We start from the raw sequence: 20,714 nt of genomic DNA, 5'->3' as shown, positions 1-20,714 counted from the left end.
CTGGCAAAGGAGGTCCCATGATGATCCATTGTTGTTGTTTGTGTTCTATATTTTTATTGTAGAATCGACGATACAAGCGTTACAATGCCACTGTCGTACGCGTACATTTATCTATTTTTAAAATTAACATTATTGTTGTTGTATAAACACATCCCAGTTCACCATCGCCAATCACTGCACCCCTAGACTACAGCCACACTCCTCTGACAAGGTGAATATATCCATCTTTTTGGTTCTTTCGGTAAAGTCACGTAGAAAGGAAATAATAAAACAATAAAAATTCAACATAATAAAATAATTCTCACGACGTTTCGGCCACAACGCAAGGAGCCGTCCTCAGGTGGAGAACAAGTCTGTCGAGAAGACAGCGTCTGAATGAAGACAGTGTCATTCAGACTCTATCTTATCGACAGACCTGTTCTCCACCTGAGGACGGCTGCTTGCGTTGTGGCCGAAACGTCGTGAGAATTATTTTATTATGTTTTATTTTTATTATTTCCCTTCTACGTGATGACTTTACCGAAAGAACCAAGAAGATGAATCCCTATAGTCACGAAAGCTTTACATCGAAAAATTGAATATATCCACTTTGGCTTCACACACAGAGCAGTACTTATTGTATCACCCCCTTAGAAATGTTGCGAGGATTGTTTACGCTTAGCCCCCCGTTGTGATGGAGAGCCACGCAGCCCCTCGCCACCGACGGCCACCAGCCAGTCACTGGCGTGGCAACTGCGCGTGACGGCGATGATGGTGGCGAGCGCCGTGCGTCATGGCGTCTGCCCTCGACGCTGTTCACGTTCACCGCTCTGAGCACTCACCACTCAGATCCACAATCGTCACTGAGTCACCAACTTTACCCCACCCAACCAAAAGCCCAGCATGTAGAGGCCGAGCGAAGCTTTGGTGAAACGAGTGCAACGGCGCCATGGAGTCGGCGCTGTAAAACGACAGCAGCCCCGCGTCCCAGTCCAGATGGACCCCGACTCTCCGCTGAGGCTCCGGCACGGACAGTGACGTCTCTACCCCGCCATGATGCACTGAGAAGCTGTCGCCAAGTTTCTGTAGACACCAGGAGACGTCGCTCACTCCCAGGCAGCACTCAGCAACACTCCCTCTCCGTGGGATCGTCCCGTACGCGACTCCAACCCGACACAACTCCGCGCTCCCCACGTCCACCTCCCAGTAGTGCTGACCCGACGAGAAGCTCTCAGAGCACAGGGCTTGTCCCCACACGTCAAAGCGGTGTGGGTGATGGGGGCGACCCTGGGAGACACCGCTCAGCATCACCGTCCTGAGATCCGAGGAAATCTGGAGGCGGTTGTGGGCTGAGTTTGTGTCCAGAGTCGGTGAGCGTCCATCTGTGGTGAGGACAGCGATGATGCTCGCATAGCAGTCACGGTGACACGTGCACAGTAGCGTGTACACACGCACGCACACGCTGGTGTTGTGTTGTCTAATTCTAGATTTGAAGCTTTCGTGACTGCAAGGATTCATACTCTTAGTTTTTTCGGTAAAGTCACGTAGGTAAAAAATGAAATAAAAATTAATAAAAATAAAATAATAAAAATCACGTCGTTTCGGAGGCAACACAAGTTTCCTTCATCAGGTGGGACCGTCACAGCCAGATTTGCTGCATCAAGTGATGCAGAAAATCTGGCTTTGACGGTCCCACCTGATGACGGAGAGTTGTGTTGTCTGTTGTGTTGTTGTGGTCATGGGATACATTAGCACTTGTATCACAAATGCATACAGTACTGGTTTTCGTTAGTATTATTGTACACATGCTAACATTCATCAGTATCTTTGGACACATACTAACATTCGTTAGTATCTTTGGACACATACTAATATTCGTTAGTATTTGTGTACACATGCTAATATTCGTGAGTATTTGTGTACACATTCGTTAATATTTGTGTATATATGCTAATATTCGTTAGTATTAGTGTAGGCATGCATGTATTCTTAAGTATTTGTGTACACCTACTAATATTCTTTAGTATCTGTCTACACTTACTAATATTCGTTAGTATCCGTCTACACATACTAATATTCATTAGTGTTTGTGTACACTTACTAATATTCGTTAGTATCTGTCTACACATACTAATATTCGTTAGTATCTGTCTACACATACTAATATTCGTTAGTATATGTCTACACATACTAATATTCGTTAGTATATGTCTACACATACTAATATTCGTTAGTATCTGTCTACACATACTAATATTCATTAGTGTTTGTGTACACTTACTAATATTCGTTAGTATATGTCTACACATACTAATATTCAATAGTGTTTGTGTACACATACTAATATTCGTTAGTATCTGTCTACACATACTAATATTCGTTAGTATCTGTCTACACATACTAATATTCGTTAATATATGTCTACACATACTAATATTCGTTAGTATATGTCTACACATACTAATATTCGTTAGTATATGTGTACACATACTAATATTCGTTAGTATATGTGTACACATACTAATATTCGTTAGTATATGTCTACACATACTAATATTCATTAGTATCTGTCTACACATAATAATTTTCGTTAGTATATGTCTACACATACTAATATTCGTTAGTATATGTGTACACATACTAATATTCATTAGTATCTGTCTACACTTACTAATATTCGTTAGTATCTGTCTACACTTACTAATATTCGTTAGTATCTGTCTACCCATACTAATATTCGTTAGTATCTGTCTACACATACTAATATTCGTTAGTATATGTGTACACATACTAATATTCGTTAGTATCTGTCTACACATACTAATATTCGTTAGTATCTGTCTACACTTACTAATATTCGTTAGTATCTGTCTACACTTACTAATATTCGTTAGTATCTGTCTACCCATACTAATATTCGTTAGTATCTGTCTACACATACTAATATTCGTTAGTATATGTGTACACATACTAATATTCGTTAGTATCTGTCTACACATACTAATATTCGTTAGTATCTGTCTACACATACTAATATTCGTTAGTATATGTCTACACATACTAATATTCGTTAGTATCTGTCTACCCATACTAATATTCGTTAGTATCTGTCTACACATACTAATATTCGTTAGTATCTGTCTACACATACTAATATTCGTTAGTATCTGTCTACACTTACTAATATTCGTTAGTATATGTGTACACATACTAATATTTTAGTGTTTGTGTACACCTAATATTCGTTAGTATATGTCTACACATACTAATATTCATTAGTATTTGTGTAGACTTACTAATATTCGTTAGTATATGTCTACACATACTAATATTCATTAGTGTTTGTGTACACACACTAATACTCATTCGTGAATAATAATTCATTAAATTTCGATTTAAAGCTTTCGTGACTGCAGGGATTCATCTTCTTGGTTATTTCGGTAAAGTCACGTAGAAGGGAAATAATAAAATAATAAAAATAAAACATAAAATACAATTCTCACGACGTTTCGGCCACAACGCAAGCAGCCGTCCTCAGGTGAAGAACAGGTCTGTCGGAAAGACAGCGTCTGAATGAAACGCCACCAGGCTTGGCAGCGTATATTTGTCAAGGCGCCCTTCCTCCTCTAACCCAGCTTAAATATATGCTGCCAAGCTTGGTGGTGTTCATTCAGACGCTGTCCTTCCGACAGACCTGTTCTTCACCTGAGGACGGCTGCTTGCGTTGTGGCCGAAACGTCGTGAGAATTAATTTATTATGTTTTATTTTTATTATTTTATTATTTCCCTTCTACGTGACTTTACCGAAAGAACCAAGAAGAACAATTCATTACTATACTCTTTGGTTCTTTCGGTAAAATCACGTAGGCAAAAATAAAAAAAAATCACGACGTTTCGATCGCAACACAAGCAATCGTCCTCAGGTGAAAAAAAATAACACGGCAGTAGAACTGCTGAACCAGGGAAAAATATAGCGGGAGAGATGCTGCAACAAGAGGTTATGTAGGTTTGAGGTGTGTGCAACCCAATGGTAAGTAGGCAGGGCTCGAGATGAAAAGGAGTCCCGTCACCGCACGCACGCACAGCGGCTGCGTTAATGGGAGACATTAGTAATGGGAGACATGATACAGCAAATGTGGCTGTGACGGTCCCACCTGATGACGGAGACTTGTGTTGCCTCCGAAACGTCGTGATTTTATTATTTTATTTTTATTAATTTTCATTTCAATTTTTTTACCTACGTGACTTTACCGCAAAAAACTAAGAGTATTGACATTAGTACGTCAATGTAAGCGAGTTTAATGGGAAGATGGCGTCTCTGCGTCAGAGGACCGGGCACAGCGCCACCTCGTGGGCAACACAAGCGGCGGCGTTGGCTGCTGCACGGTGAGGCCATCGTGTCAACGCAAGAGAACCACCGTTGTAGATTTGAAGCTTTCGTGACTGCAAGGATTCATACTCTTAGTTCTTTCGGTAAAGTCACCGTGTAGGTAAAAAATGAAATTAAAATTAAGAAAAAAATATTATTTAATTAAAAATAATAAAAGTATTATTTTATTTGTATTAATTTTAATTTAATTTTATTTTATTTTTATTAATTTTTATTTTACTTTTTTACCTACGTGACTTTACCGAAAGAACTAAGAGTATGAGAACCACCGTAACGGTGGCCGTGCCAGTGAGACATACCGTACAACAGAGGTCGCAACCGGGTACCCGATACCCGTACCCTACCCGATACCTGGCTACCCGTACCCGGCCGGGTACAGGTACGGGTAGCCGTTTGCGACCCTGGTGCGGCCGGGTACGGGTACGGGTAGGCCGTGAGTCACTGGTGAGTCACCGTATGTCACTCATTTCGGGTAGGGAACGGCTACCCGTACCCGGCCCGGTACGGGTACGGGTACCCATTTGCGATCCTGGTGCGGCCGGGTACGGGTACGGGTAAGGAATCAAAACCCGTTTGCGACCTCTGCCGTACAGACTATTAAACAGCGAGAGCCACCGTTGCTACATCGAGGCAAAGGACCAAGGAGTACGGATTCCTGCGGTCACGAAAGCCTCAAATAAAAATGTATATACTAATGCATGAATAAAAAGTCATTTATACTTATTGCACTACACTAACATGACCATGGGTGTGTGTACAGTGGCAGTGAACAGTGGTGATGATGCCAGCACCACCATATTGACGCCACTCTCACAACGTCTCTCGACAAACACGACGCCTGTACCACAGCCACCGCAGCCTCGCACACTCTCACATCCACGCACAGACATTGTGTGTCACAGCCTCGCACACTCTCACATCCACACACAGACATTGTGTGTCACAGCCTCGCACACTCTCACACTCACACACACACATTGTGTGTCACAGCCTCGCACACTCTCACACCCACACACATTGTGTGTCACAGTCTCGCACACTCTCACACACACACACATTGTGTGTCACAGTCTCGCACACTCTCACACACACACACATTGTGTGTCACAGTCTCGCACACTCTCACACACACACACATTGTGTGTCACAGTCTCGCACACTCTCACATCCACACACACACACATTGTGTGTCACAGTCTCGCACACTCTCACACTCACACACACACATTGTGTGTCACAGTCTCGCACACTCTCACACCCACACACACACATTGTGTGTCACAGTCTCGCACACTCTCACATCCACACACACACATTGTGTGTCACAGTCTCGCACACTCTCACATCCACACACACACATTGTGTGTCACAGTCTCGCACACTCTCACATCCACACACACACATTGTGTGTCACAGTCTCGCACACTCTCACATCCACACACACATTGTGTGTCACAGTCTCGCACACTCTCACATCCACTCACACACATTGTGTGTCACAGTCTCGCACAGTCTCACATCCACACACACACACATTGTGTGTCACAGTCTCGCACACTCTCACATCCACACACACACATTGTGTGTCACAGTCTCACACACTCTCACACCCACACACACACACATTGTGTGTCACAGTCTCACACTCTCACACCCACACACACACACATTGTGTGTCACAGTCTCACACACTCTCACACCCACACACACACACATTGTGTGTCACAGTCTCACACTCTCACACCCACACACACACACATTGTGTGTCACAGTCTCACACTCTCACACCCACACACACACAGACATTGTGTGTCACAGTCTCGCACACTCTCACATCCACACACACACATTGTGTGTCACAGTCTCGCACACTCTCACATCCACACACACACATTGTGTGTCACTCCGCTGCTGGATGAGCGCATCCCCGCGCCGTGCGCGTCCTGGGGGGGGTTATTTGACCATACTTCACCGCTTTCGTCGGTGCGCGTTGGTGGGGATCGTGAACATAGAAGCGTAGAGGTGCAGTACAACAATGGTTCACGCTGCACTGCCCTCTGCTGGCGTGATGTATATACATTTGGCACTAGGGAGACAAAGGTGGCCGGGCGTGGTGCTGGCCACCCACCCCCTCGTGTGCCGTGCGGCCTTCATAGGTGCTCGCTAACAGCACGTGCCCCAGTAGCCAGCAGTAGGGTTTAGTAGAATATTGAAGCTCTTCTTGGTTCTTTCGGTAAAGTCACGTAGAATGGAAATAATAAAATAATAAAAATAAAACATAATAAAATAATTCTCACGACGTTTCGGCCACAACGCAAGCAGCCGTCCTCAGGTGAAGAACAGGTCTGTCGAGAAGCTTAAATATACGCTCCAAGCCTGGTGGTGTTTCATTCAGACGCTGTCTTCTCGACAGACCTGTTCTTCACCTGAGGACGGCTGCTTGCGTTGTGGCCGAAACGTCGTGAGAATTATTTGATTATGTTTTATTTTTATTATTTTATTGTTTCCCTTCTACGTGATGACTTTACCGAAAGAACCAAGAAGATGAATCCCTGCAGTCACGAAAGTTTTAAATCGAAATATTGAAGCTGTTAAACTAATTTCGTTTCACCAGGTCGAGCCCACTGATCCATGTCGCTCTCTTTCAGAGTCTGTGTCTCCCTCTCTCTCTCTGGTTCCTCGCGTTTTTACATCCGCAAAAATCAATTTGCATTAAGAGACTAGGCTCTAAGGAAAGCTGTCTCGGGTGTGCACCAATCAACTTCAAGGACAGTGCATACATTATCAGAGTTGTGTTTTTTGTTTGCATTACGACTGCAGGTATTGTGGTCTATGCAAACATGACTCCTTGTAAAAAAAAGGTGTCAGTTTTGTTGCCAGATAGAAGGGTAAAAAACCAATTATCATATTTTTTCTTCTGGCAAATGAGGTACCAATGGTGTAAATGCTTACCCCGAGCTCTCATACTCTGATGGTGCATTGTCTTTGAGTTGTGCGCCTTTTGGCGTCATCTGGTCCAACACCATGTGAGACTAGGCTCTAAGGAAAGCTGTCTCTGGTGTGGACCAATCAATTTCAAGGACAGTGCACATACATTATCAGAGTTATGTTTTTGTTTGCATTATGACTGCAGGTATTGTGGTCTATGCAAACATGACTCCTTGTAAAAAAAGGTGTCAGTTTTGTTGCCAGATAAAAGGGTAAAAAAACAATTATCAGGATTTGGTTGCTGTTATAAATATCCACGTGATAGTCCACGTCGTTGATCGATCATTTGTGATAATCGGGTCGCTTGTTAAAAACAGCGACATGGTTCAGTGGGTTCCTCAGCTGATAAAATTAACTGAAAAGTTGATGAAGATGGGGAGCACAGAAGTGCAGTGCAACACAGCAAAACGCGCGGGTGCAAGACTGAGGAACAACTCACAGACGAGAGGCAGGAGTCTGCACATGGCACTTTCAAGGGAGCGGATCGTGGTGACGTCCAGTGAAGTGGGAGGTGGGGGTGCAGATCCCTTTGGGATGTCTCTTCTAGGACAACCAGCAACAGCATCACACACAGCCTCGTTCAACCACAGCAGCAGAACAAATGAGATCCATCGCACATGCCGTGTCTCATACACAGCCTGCGTCTCACATATAGGACATCTCTCACAGACAACCCGTGTGTCTAACACACACACACAGCCCGTGTGTCTAACACACACACAGCTCATGTGTCTACCACACACACAGCTCATGTGTCTAACACACACACACAGCCTGTGTCTAAAACACACACACACACAGCTCATGTGTCTACCACACACACAGCTCATGTGTCTAACACACACACACAGCCTGTGTCTAAAACACACACACACACAGCTCATGTGTCTACCACACACACAGCTCATGTGTCTAACACACACACACACAGCCTGTGTCTAACACACACACACACACAGCCTGTGTCTAACACACACACACACACAGCCTGTGTCTAACACACACACAGTCTGTGTCTAACACACACACACACAGCTCATGTGTCTACCATACACACAGCCTGTGTCTAACACACACACACACACACAGTCTGTGTCTAACACACACACACAGCTCATGTGTCTAACACACACACACACAGCCTGCGTCTAACACACACACAGCCTGTGTCTAACACACACACACACAGCCTGTGTCTAACACACACACACAGCCTGTGTCTAACACACACACACAGCCTGTGTCTAACACAAACACACACAGTCTGTGTCTAACACACACACACACAGCCTGTGTCTAACACACACACACAGCCTGTGTCTAACACACACACACACAGCCTGTGTCTAACACACACACACACAGTCTGTGTCTAACACACACACACACAGTCTGTGTCTAACACACAAACACACAGCCTGTGTCTAACACACACACACACAGCCTGTGTCTAACACACACACACACACAGTCTGTGTCTAACACACAAACACACAGCTCGTGTCTAACACACACACACACAGCCTGTGTCTAACACACACACACACACGGCATGTGTCTAACACACACACACACGGCCTGTGTCTAACACACACACACACAGCCTGTGTCTAACACACACACACAGCCTGTGTCTAACACACACACACACAGCCTGTGTCTAACACACACACACACACAGCCTGTGTCTAACACACACACACAGCTCGTGTCTAACACACACACACACAGCCTGTGTCTAACACACACACAGCTCGTGTGTCTAACATACACACACAGCCCGTGTGTCTAACACACACACAGCTCATGTGTCTAACACACACACACACCGCCTGTGTCTAACACACACACACACAGCCTGTGTCTAGCACACACACACAGCCTGTGTCTAACACACACACACACAGCCTGTGTCTAACACACACACACACAGCCTGTGTCTAACACACACACACACAGCCTGTGTCTAACACACACACACAGCCTGTGTCTAACACACACACACACGGCCTGTGTCTAACACACACACACACAGCCTGTGTCTACACACACACACACACAGCCTGTGTCTAACACACACTGACACAGCCTGTGTCTAACACACACACACAGCTCGTGTTTCTAACACAGACACACAGCTCATGTGTCTAACACACACACACAGCCTGTGTCTAACACACACACACAGCTCATGTGTCTAACACACACACACAGCCTGTGTCTAACACACACACACACAGCCTGTGTCTAGCACACACACACAGCCTGTGTCTAACACACACACACAGCCTGTGTCTAACACACACACACACAGCCTGTGTCTAACACACACACAGCCTGTGTCTAACACACACACACAGTCTGTGTCTAACACACACACACAGCCTGTGTCTAACACACACACACACAGCCTGTGTCTAACACACACACACACAGCCTGTGTCTAACACACACACACACAGCCTGTGTCTAACACACACACACACAGCTCCTGTGTCTAACACACACACACACACAGCTCATGTGTCTAACACACACACACACACACAGCCTGTGTCTAACACACACACACAGCTCATGTGTCTAACACACACACACAGCCTGTGTCTAACACACACACACACACAGCTCATGTGTCTAACACACACACACAGTCTGTGTCTAACACACACACACAGCTCATGTGTCTAACATACACACACAGCCTGTGTCTAACACACATACACAGCCTCTGTCTAACACACACACAGCCCGTGTCTAACACACACACACAGACTGTGTCTAACACACACACACACAGCCTGTGTCTAACACACACACACACACAGCATGTGTCTAACACACACAGCCTGTGTCTAACACACACACAGCTCATGTGTCTAACACACACACACACACAGCCTGTGTCTAACACACACACAGCTCGTGTGTCTAACATACACACACAGCTCGTGTGTCTAACACACACACAGCTCATGTGTCTGACACACACACACACAGCCTGTGTCTAACACACACACACAGCTCATGTGTCTAACACACACACAGCTAATGTGTCTAACACACACAGCCTGTATCTAACACACACACAGCCTGTGTCTAACACACACACACAGCCTGTGTCTAACACACACACGCACAGCTCATGTGTCTAACACACACACACACACCCTGTGTCTAACACACACACACACAGCCTGTGTCTAACACACACACACACAGCCTGTGTCTAACACACACACACACAGCTCCTGTGTCTAACACACACACACACAGCTCATGTGTCTAACACACACACACACACAGCCTGTGTCTAACACACACACACAGCATGTGTCTAACACACACACACAGCCTGTGTCTAACACACACACACACAGCCTGTGTCTAACACACACACAGCTCGTGTGTCTAACACACACACACACAGCTCATGTGTCTAACACACACACACACATCCTGTGTCTAACACACACACACACAGCCTGTGTCTAACACACACACACAGCCTGTGTCTAACACACACACACACAGCCTGTGTCTAACACACACACACGGCCTGTGTCTAACACACACACACACAGCCTGTGTCTAACACACACACACAGCCTGTGTCTAACACACACACACACAGCCTGTGTCTAAAACACACACACACACAGCCTGTGTCTAACACACACACACACAGCTCCTGTGTCTAACACACACACACACAGATCATGTGTCTAACACACACACACACACACAGCCTGTGTCTAACACACACACACAGCTCATGTGTCTAACACACACACACAGCCTGTGTCTAACACACACACACACACAGCTCATATGTCTAACACACACACACAGTCTGTGTCTAACACACACACACAGCTCATGTGTCTAACACACACACACAGCCTGTGTCTAACACACATACACAGCCTCTGTCTAACACACACACAGCCCGTGTCTAACACACACACACAGCCTGTGTCTAACACACACACACACAGCCTGTGTCTAACACACACACACACAGCATGTGTCTAACACACACAGCCTGTGTCTAACACACACACAGCTCATGTGTCTAACACACACACACACACAGCCTGTGTCTAACACACACACAGCTCGTGTGTCTAACATACACACAGCTCGTGTGTCTAACATACACACACAGCTCGTGTGTCTAACACACACACAGCTCATGTGTCTAACACACACACACACAGCCTGTGTCTAACACACACACACACAGCCTGTGTCTAACACACACACAGCCTGTGTCTAACACACACAGCCTGTATCTAACACACACACAGCCTGTGTCTAACACACACACACACACAGCCTGTGTCTAACACACACACACACAGCTCATGTGTCTAACACACACACACACAGCCTGTGTCTAACACACACACACACAGCCTGTGTCTAACACACACACACACAGCCTGTGTCTAACACACACACACAGCTCCTGTGTCTAACACACACACACACACAGCTCATGTGTCTAACATACACACACACACATCCCCATGTGTCTAACACACACACAGCTCATGTGTCTAACACACACAGCCTGTATCTAACACACACACACACAGCCTGTGTCTAACACACACACACAGCCTGTGTCTAACACACACACACACAGCCTGTGTCTAACACACACACACACAGCCTGTGTCTAACACAGACACACACAGCTCCTGTGTCTAACACACACACACACAGCTCATGTGTCTAACACACACACACACAGCCTGTGTCTAACACACACACAGCTCATGTGTCTAACACACACACACAGCCTGTGTCTAACACACACACACAGCCTGTGTCTAACACACACACACAGCTCATGTGTCTAACACACACACACAGCCTGTGTCTAACACGCATACACAGCCTCTGTCTAACACACACAGCCCGTGTCTAACACACACACACAGCCTGTGTCTAACACACACACACAGCCTGTGTCTAACACACACACACAGCATGTGTCTAACACACACAGCCTGTGTCTAACACACACACAGCTCATGTGTCTAACACACACACACACACAGCCTGTGTCTAACACACACACACAGCTTATGTGTCTAACATACACACACACAGCTCATGTGTCTAACACACACACACACAGCCTGTGTCTAACACACACACACACAGCCTGTGTCTAATACACACACAGCTCATGTGTCTAACACACACACACACAGCCTGTGTCTAACACACACACAGCTCATGTGTCTAACACACACACACAACCGTGTGTCTAACACACACACATACAGCCTCTGTCTAACACACACACATCCCCATGTGTCTAACACACACACACACACAGCCTGTGTCTAACACACACACAGTCTGTGTCTAACACACACACACACAGCTCATGTGTCTAACACACACACAGCCTGTGTCTAACACACACACACACAGCTCATGTGTCTAACACACACACACACACAGCCTGTGTCTAACACACACACAGTCTGTGTCTAACACCACACACACACAGCTCATGTGTCTAACACACACACAGCCTGTGTCTAACACACACACACAGCTCATGTGTCTAACACACACACACACAGCCTGTGTCTAACACACACACACAGCTCATGTGTCTAACACACACACACACAGCCTGTGTCCTAACACACACACACAGCTCATGTGTCTAACACACACCACAGCCTGTGTCTAACACACACACACGCAGCCTGTGTCTAACACACACAGCCTGTGTCTAATACACACACAGCTCATGTGTCTAACACACACACACAGCCTGTGTCTAACACACACACACAGCTCATGTGTCTAACACACACACAGCTCATGTGTCTAACACACACACACAGCCTGTGTCTAACACACACACACACAGCCTGTGTCTAACACGCACACACACAGCTCATGTGTCTAACACACTCACACAGCCTGTGTCTAACACACACACACACAGCCTGTGTCTAACACACACACACAGCCTGTGTCTAACACACACACACAGCCTCTGTCTAACACACACAGCCCCGTGCTGAGTGTTCAGCCGTGACACGTTAAGGCTCTGTACCTGCGCGTCTCCTCCAGGTGCCCCTGTGGAATAGAGAGAGAGAAACAGAGAGATCATGAATGACGTCTCTACCTTTCGATTTAAAGCTTTCGTGACTGCAGGAATTCATCTTCTTGGTTCTTTCGGTAAAGTCACGTAAACGTCGTGAGAATTATTTTATTATGTTTTATTTATATTATTTTATTACTTCCCTTCTACGTGATGACTTTACCGAAAGAACCAAGAAGATGACGTCTCTACCCTTGCACCACGTGTCCCCCTGCCACTGCCCGCTCCGTTGATCTTGACACACAAAACGGCGTCTCCACAGAGCCTCTCCCCACCTGCAGGAAGGCGAGCGAGTCCCTCTCGTGTCGCAGGGCGCTCAGGCGGGCGGCCGCCGCTTGGAGCTCCCCGATCTCTCGCTTGTGATGAGCGATGTCCTCGTCTATCCGGGACAGTAGCTCGCGCTCCTTCACGGCCACGCGGCGTAGAGCCTCCCTCTCGTCCTCGTCCAGAGCCCTCCTGAGGCGGGCGAACTTGCGCACGATGCGACCCCTGATCACGGCCAACGATTCCTGCGGGGGCCACGGTTGGCTCCCTGAGCCGTGAGCCACTCGGTGTGTGTGTGCGAGCGGGTGGCTAAGAGATGTTGACTCCCTCGCCTGGTATACAGCAGGTCAGGGTTCGATCCTGACCCCCGACGCCTGCTCCATCTATGGGGTTCTTGCGTTTGCTCTGTGGTTGTGTGGATATTTCTCTGCGTCCCCTCGTTTTTTTAAATCCTTTATATTAAGTTCGCTTGCGTGCTTGCTTGCTTGCTTACGACCGTGCAAATCTTTCGGTCGTTTTTTTAACCCACTTCCCGTGATCCAATCGAGCTGACATTTTGCACACAGACTCGTTGTGCGTGACAATTAATGTTCGTGAAATTTTTTTTCCAAAATTTTACACTTTTTAGGGAAAACAAATTAAATATTTAATTACCAATTGTTTAATACTGCAGACAATCATCTGACCCATAGGTGGCAGCCATCTCAAGCCAGAGGACGAGAGGACTCTAGCCGCCATGCATATAAAGGATTTAGAGTGAAAATCTTTGTTTTTACGGGTTAATTTTTTTCACTCTATATTGATCAATTTCAACATTACATAATCAACGTTGTTTAGGGTTTAGATCGCGTGATTTATAAATGTGTCGTAACCCTCCACCACCCGACACGGCCAATCAGTAAAAAAGTGTCACGTTGACAAAAGACAACTAGTTCACTACTTTAGCCCCATACCGGTGTGTTGAAGCATGAAACCACAACATTTACTATTTATAAGACCGGGAGCCAGAGCAGAGCCTCGCCATTCTGGCGAATTGCCCGATGATGCTGGATGCAATTACCAGCGAAACGTCGTACTACTCAAACATTGTAACTGTTGTGGTTTCACGCTTCAACACACCGGTATGGGGCTAAAGCAGTGAACTACAGTATTTGTCTTTTGTCAACGTGACACTTTTTTACTGATTGGCCGTGTCGGGTGGTGGAGGGTTACGACACATTTATAAATAACGCGATCTAAACCCAAAAAACGTTGATTATGAATAATATTGGTCGCGAAAGCCTTACACGTGTTCAACATTACAATCATACATTTTGTTGAGCTATCATTATGTAATAGCCGGGTCGCATCTGATAAAATAACTACATCGCTCAATGGAACCGTTCCTGGTCAAATAAAACATAGTTTAGATTTGAAGTTTTCGTGACTGGGTGTCTATGTGTCTCTCTCGGGGTCTCTGTATCTTATGAGTCTCTATGGGTTTCTTGGTATCTCGATGTCGCAAACGGGTACCCGTACCTGGACCAGATGACGCGAAAAGGCGCACAACTCAAAGACAATTCACCATCAGAGTATGAGAGCTCGGGTAAAGCATTTACACCATTGAAAAAAAGGTGTCAGTTTTGTTGCCAGATAAAAGGGTAAAAAACCAATTATCATATTTTTTACTGGCAAATGAGGTTCCATACTCTGATGGTGCAATGTCTTTGAGTTGTGCGCCTTTTGGCGTCATCTGGTCCAACACCAATGGAGACTAGGCTCTAAGGAAAGCTGTCTCGGGTGTGGACCAATCAACTTCAAGGATAGTGCATATCATTATCATCATCAGAGTTGTTTCTTTTTGTTTGCATTTTAACTGCTTGTGTTGTGGTTATTGCAAACATGATGCCTTGTATAAAGGTGTCAGTTTTGTACCAGTTGAAAGGGTAAAAATCTACTACTATATTTTGCCACTGGTAAAGGAGATGTCTCATAGTGTAACAAGTATAACCCGTAAAAACAAAGTTTTTCACTATAAATCCTTTATATGCGTGGCGGCTAGAGTCCTCTCGTCCTCTGGCTTGAGATGGCTGCCACCTATGGGTCAGATGATTGTCTGCCAGTATTAAGCAATTGGTAATTAAATATTTAATTTGTTTTCCCTAAACAGTGTACAATTTTGGAAAAAAAATTCACGAAAATTAATTGTCACGCACAACGAGTCTGTGTGGAAAATGTCAGCTCGATTGGATCACGAGAAGTGGGTTAAAAAACGATGGAAAGATTTGCACGGTCGTAAGCAAGCAAGCAAGCACGCAAGCACGCAAGCAAGCAAGCAAGCGAACTTAATATAAAGGATTTAAAAATAGTTGTAGTTTAAATCATCTCCGGTGACGCGATGATGCGGTGTTCGTGCCTCTGCGTCCGTGCCGGTGCGCGACCTCCCGTTCAGCGCAACAGCTGCACCACAGATCCACCCCGACAATCCGTGGCACTCTATACATTTGTTTTACAGGTAGGAACAATGTACCACACTGCCCACCAGGGATTATTTGTCTGTCTGACTGTCTGTCGTGCATAAATAAATATATAATATAAACAGCTCTTTGATTGGTGGAGACCTACTGCCGGGTACGGAGAGGGGAGGGGCCTAAGGGAGGAGGGTCATTGATTGGTGGAGACCTACTTCCGGGTAAGGAGAGGGGAGGGGCATAAGTGAAGGGGGGAGTCAGGAGAGGGGCCTAAGGGAGGGGGGCCAGGGGAGGAGCCTAAGGATATGGGGGGGGTGGTCAGGGGAGGGGCCTAAGGGGGGAGGGGCCTAAGTGAAGGGGGGTCAGGGGAGGGGCCTAAGGGGGGAGGGGCCTAAGGGAGGGGGGGTAAGGGGAGGGGCCTAAGGGAGGGGGGGGGTCGGGGGAGGGGCCTAAGGAAGGAGGAGGGGCCGATAGTGAAGGGGGCTGGCTGCCTGACTACCTCAAGTCACGTGATCTTGTTATACAGCTAGAGGAACAACAGGTTCCACACTTGCCCACCAGGGATTATTTGTCTGTCTGTGGTGCACGAATGCGCTGTCCAACCAAGCTCCTACCTGCCCACTCCGAGGGAACGTGTTTGTTTTGCTACAGGAGTGGAAGACGCAATGCCAAGTGAGCCGACCTCGTGGCAGACTCGCCAATGCGGTTATCGTAAACGTGCAATCCCCCTTGTAGTGAATGTTGAGTTCCAAAGTTAATGATATAGTTAAGAGGCATCAAAGTTTCGATTTAAAGCTTTCGTGACTGCAGGGATTCATCTTCTTGGTTCTTTCGGTAAAGTCACGTAGAAGGAAAGTAATAAAATAATAAAAATAAAACATAATAAAATACAATTCTCACGACGTTTCGGCCACAACGCAAGCAGCCGTCCTCAGGACAATTATTTTATTATGTTTTATTTTTATTATTTCATTACTTCCCTTCTACGTGACTTTACCAAAAGAACCAAGAATAGGCATCAAATGATAATTGTTTTTTACCCTTCTATCTGGCAACAAAACTGACACCTTTTTTACAAGGAGTCATGTTTGCATAGACCACAATACCTGCAGTCGTAATGCAAACAAAAAACACAACTCTGATAATGTATGCACTGTCCTTGAAGTTGATTGGTCCACACCCGAGACAGCTTTCCTTAGAGCCTAGTCTCACATGGTGTTGGACCAGATGACGCCAAAAGGCGCACAACTCAAAGACAATGCACCATCAGAGTATGAGAGGCATCAAAGTTATGAAGCTGCAGCTGCTTGCGCAAAAGTTTGCTTGAATAACATTTTGACCTTCGCGACTTCCGTGCCGGGTGGAGGTCACGGGGGCCAAAGAGCGAGACCCGGACACGGTACCTGCGCTCCCTTGCGAGTGGCCTCCATCCGCTTCACGGACTCCTCCGCCATCGTCCTCTTCTCCTCCACCGCTCGCGTCTCCTCCCCGACGCGCGTCTGCAGTGAGAGACGAGACGTCACCAGGGGGAGACTCCAGCCCCCTGAGACACACCTCACACCGCCATTCCCTCCACAACGACCCCTCCACATTTCCCATAAATATGCTAAATTCCTCTTGATATGCAAATTATTTTGTCAAGGCGCTCTTCCTCCTTCTAACCCAGCAGCTTAAATATACGCTGCCAAGCCTGGTGGTGTTTCATTCAGACGCTGTCTTTCCGACAGACCTGTTCTTCTGAACACCACCAAGCTTGGCAGCGTATATTTAAGTATTTATTTAAGTATATACGCTGCCAAGCTTGGTGGTGTTTCATTCAGACGCTGTCTTTCCGACAGACCTGGTCTTCTGAACACCACCAAGCTTGGCAGCGTATATTTAAGTATTTATTTAAGTATATACGCTGCCAAGCTTGGTGGTGTTTCATTCAGACGCTGTCTTTCCGACAGACCTGGTCTTCTGAACACCACCAAGCTTGGCAGCGTATATTTAAGTATTTATTTAAGTATATACGCTGCCAAGCTTGGTGGTGTTTCATTCAGACGCTGTCTTTCCGACAGACCTGGTCTTCATCTGAGGACGGCTGTTTGCGTTGTGGCCGAAACGTCGTGAGAATTGTATTTTATTATGTTTAATTTTTATTATTTTATTATTTCCCTTCTACGTGATGACTTTACCGAAAGAACCAAGAAGAGAGATCTCTTCTTGATTCTTTCGGTATGTAAATGCTTTTGTCAAGGCGCTCTTCCTCCTCCAACCCAGCTTAAATATACGCTGCCAAGCCTGGGGTGTATCATTCAGACGCTGTCTTCCCGACAGCCCTGTTCTTCACCTGAGGACGGCTGCTTGCGTTGTGGCCGAAACGTCGTGAGAATTATCTTATTATGTTTTATTTTTATTATTTTATTATTTCCCTTCTACGTGATGACTTTACCGAAAGAACCAAGAAGATGGACCCCTCCACAGTGAAGGCCCTCATCGCCATTCTGCCTCTGTGCGGCGACTGAAGCGGTGGGCACGGGGAGGGGGCAAGCTGATGCCTCGTTGTAGCAGCAGCCAGTGGGAGCCGTGCTGGCTTGGTGTCCCTACCGTCTCGGACACACGGGCCCACGTGACCACAGCTGTGTCTAATACTAATATCATGGGACCTCCTTTGCCAGTACCAAAATATACTAATAGGGGGTTTCCCCTTTTTTCTGGCAACAAAACTGACACCTTTTGCAAGGAATCATGTTTACATTAACCACAATACTCTGATCATTTATGCATTGTCTTTGAAACTGATTGGTCCACACCAGAGACGGCTTTCTTTGGAGCCTAGTCTCATATGGTGTTCGACCAGATGACCACAGCTGTCTCGTTTAGAAGATACATCTACGAGAATTGTTTCTCGGCTGGCTGTGATATCAGTCTCAAATATCTGCCCACTTAATTACTTTATACAGCAATTGTCTATCTATCTATATAAAAGTAAAAAATTGTGGGTTTGTGTGTGGGTTCGTGTGTGGTCGCGCGCTTGGCACTCCAACGGTGGGGTTAACATACTCTGTTTTTTTCGGTAAAGTCACGTAGGTAAAAAAATTAAATGAAAACAACTAAATTAAATCACGACGTTTCGGAGGCAAAACAAGCTTCCGTCTTCAGGTGGAACCGTTACAGCCAAAGTTTGGCTGTAACGGTTCCACCTGAAGACGGAATGTTTAACGTAAAAAAAAATAGCCAGGCACCACATCGTAAGCCCTGCGGTCAGCAAGCGCTATTCCTTTTTCGGGTACTTCCTGCTAGTGTTTAATGAAACCCTAGGATTCAATATATTTTGAGGCCCTTTCCTGAAATGCAAAGGCAGAGTGAGATTCAAAATGGAGAGCATGAACACACGATAGTTTTTTGTTGTCATCAGATGTGCAGCTGAGTGAGAGAATTGGTGAGATCGTGTTACGGTTTCTCGCTCTGAGGGCCTCACCTTCCGTGTCTCGTGCTCGTCCTGCAGCGTCAGCACCTCGTGCCCCGTGTGTTCACCTGCGATAGTGCAAGCTGAGCAGAGCAGGCCGCTGTCTACTGTGCAGTAGAACTCCAGCTCCCTGCTGTGATTAGGGCATCTTCTCTTGTCCAAAATCGCATTGGGCTCCACCACGGCGTGGCCTCTCAACCTGGGATTCTCCAAGTGAGGCTTCAAGTGCGTCGCACAGAAGGACATCTCGCATTTCAGGCAGGTCTTCACTGCAGGAGTGTGGCCATCACTGCAGTTGTCACACACGACGGCCGTGGCCATCCCGTCTCCAACTCTGAGCTGCTCGGCCAGGTTGGCGAGGGCCACGTTCCTCCTCAGCTGGGGTCGCACAGGGAAGATCGCTCGGCACTGCGGGCAGCTGAAGCTACTCGCCGTCTCCCAGGCGGCCTCCAGGCACCGCAGGCAGAACGAGTGTCCGCAGCTCAGCGTGGAGGGGCAGACGAACGTGCCCAGGCAGATGGAGCAGCGCAGTTCACTGTCCACACTCTCACTGGGAGTTGCGCTCGCCATGACTCAAGGGCTCTGCTGGGATCGCTCGCTACGTGGCTCAGAGAGACGCTGGACCAGGAGCTCTCTCTCTCTTATATCGACGGCGAAGAAGGAAGTAAAAGACTGTAAATATTTTCATTGTCGTCACTGACATCACGAGACACAATGCCCGGAATGTGAACCCGTGCCCTCGGTGCACAAACATCAGCCTCAAGGTGAACTAGGCAAAACAATTAAAATTCATAAAAGTTAAATAAAAATTTAATTAAAATTCATAAAAGTAACAGCACGATAACTTGATACAGCTATCGTGTTGTGACAGTTCCACATGAAGACGGAAGCTTGTGTTGCCTCCGAAACGTCGTGATTTTTATTTTATTTTTATTTTACTTTTATACATTTTAATTTTTTTACCTACATGGTGACTTTACCGAAAAAACCTAAGAATATGAATCCTTGCAGTCACGAAAGCTTAAAATCTAGAGTGAACTAGGCTAATTATAG

The 20,714-nt window shown here is 46.2% G+C and overlaps 1 protein-coding gene across 1 annotated transcript; it reads right to left on the bottom strand.

Annotated features, from left to right (window-relative positions):
• Positions 1-435: 435 nt before the first annotated feature.
• LOC133361746 (E3 ubiquitin/ISG15 ligase TRIM25-like) lies at positions 436-20,250 on the bottom strand. Its single transcript, XM_061580743.1, has 6 exons — positions 19,674-20,250; positions 17,614-17,709; positions 13,772-14,005; positions 13,449-13,471; positions 7,797-7,900; positions 436-1,361 (listed from the first exon to the last, which is right to left on the bottom strand). Exons 1-6 carry the CDS (start codon positions 20,229-20,231, stop codon positions 802-804), a joined length of 1,575 nt encoding a protein of 524 aa, XP_061436727.1. The 5' UTR covers positions 20,232-20,250; the 3' UTR covers positions 436-801.
• Positions 20,251-20,714: the final 464 nt, after the last annotated feature.

This window comes from Lethenteron reissneri, unplaced genomic scaffold (genome assembly GCF_015708825.2).
Source record: "Lethenteron reissneri isolate LAM-NWPU_2019-01 unplaced genomic scaffold, ASM1570882v1 scaffold_122, whole genome shotgun sequence".
NCBI classification, from domain to species: domain Eukaryota; kingdom Metazoa; phylum Chordata; class Hyperoartia; order Petromyzontiformes; family Petromyzontidae; genus Lethenteron; species Lethenteron reissneri.
Note: the sequence above shows the minus strand (reverse complement) of the source record. Positions and strands in the feature narration are given on the sequence as shown.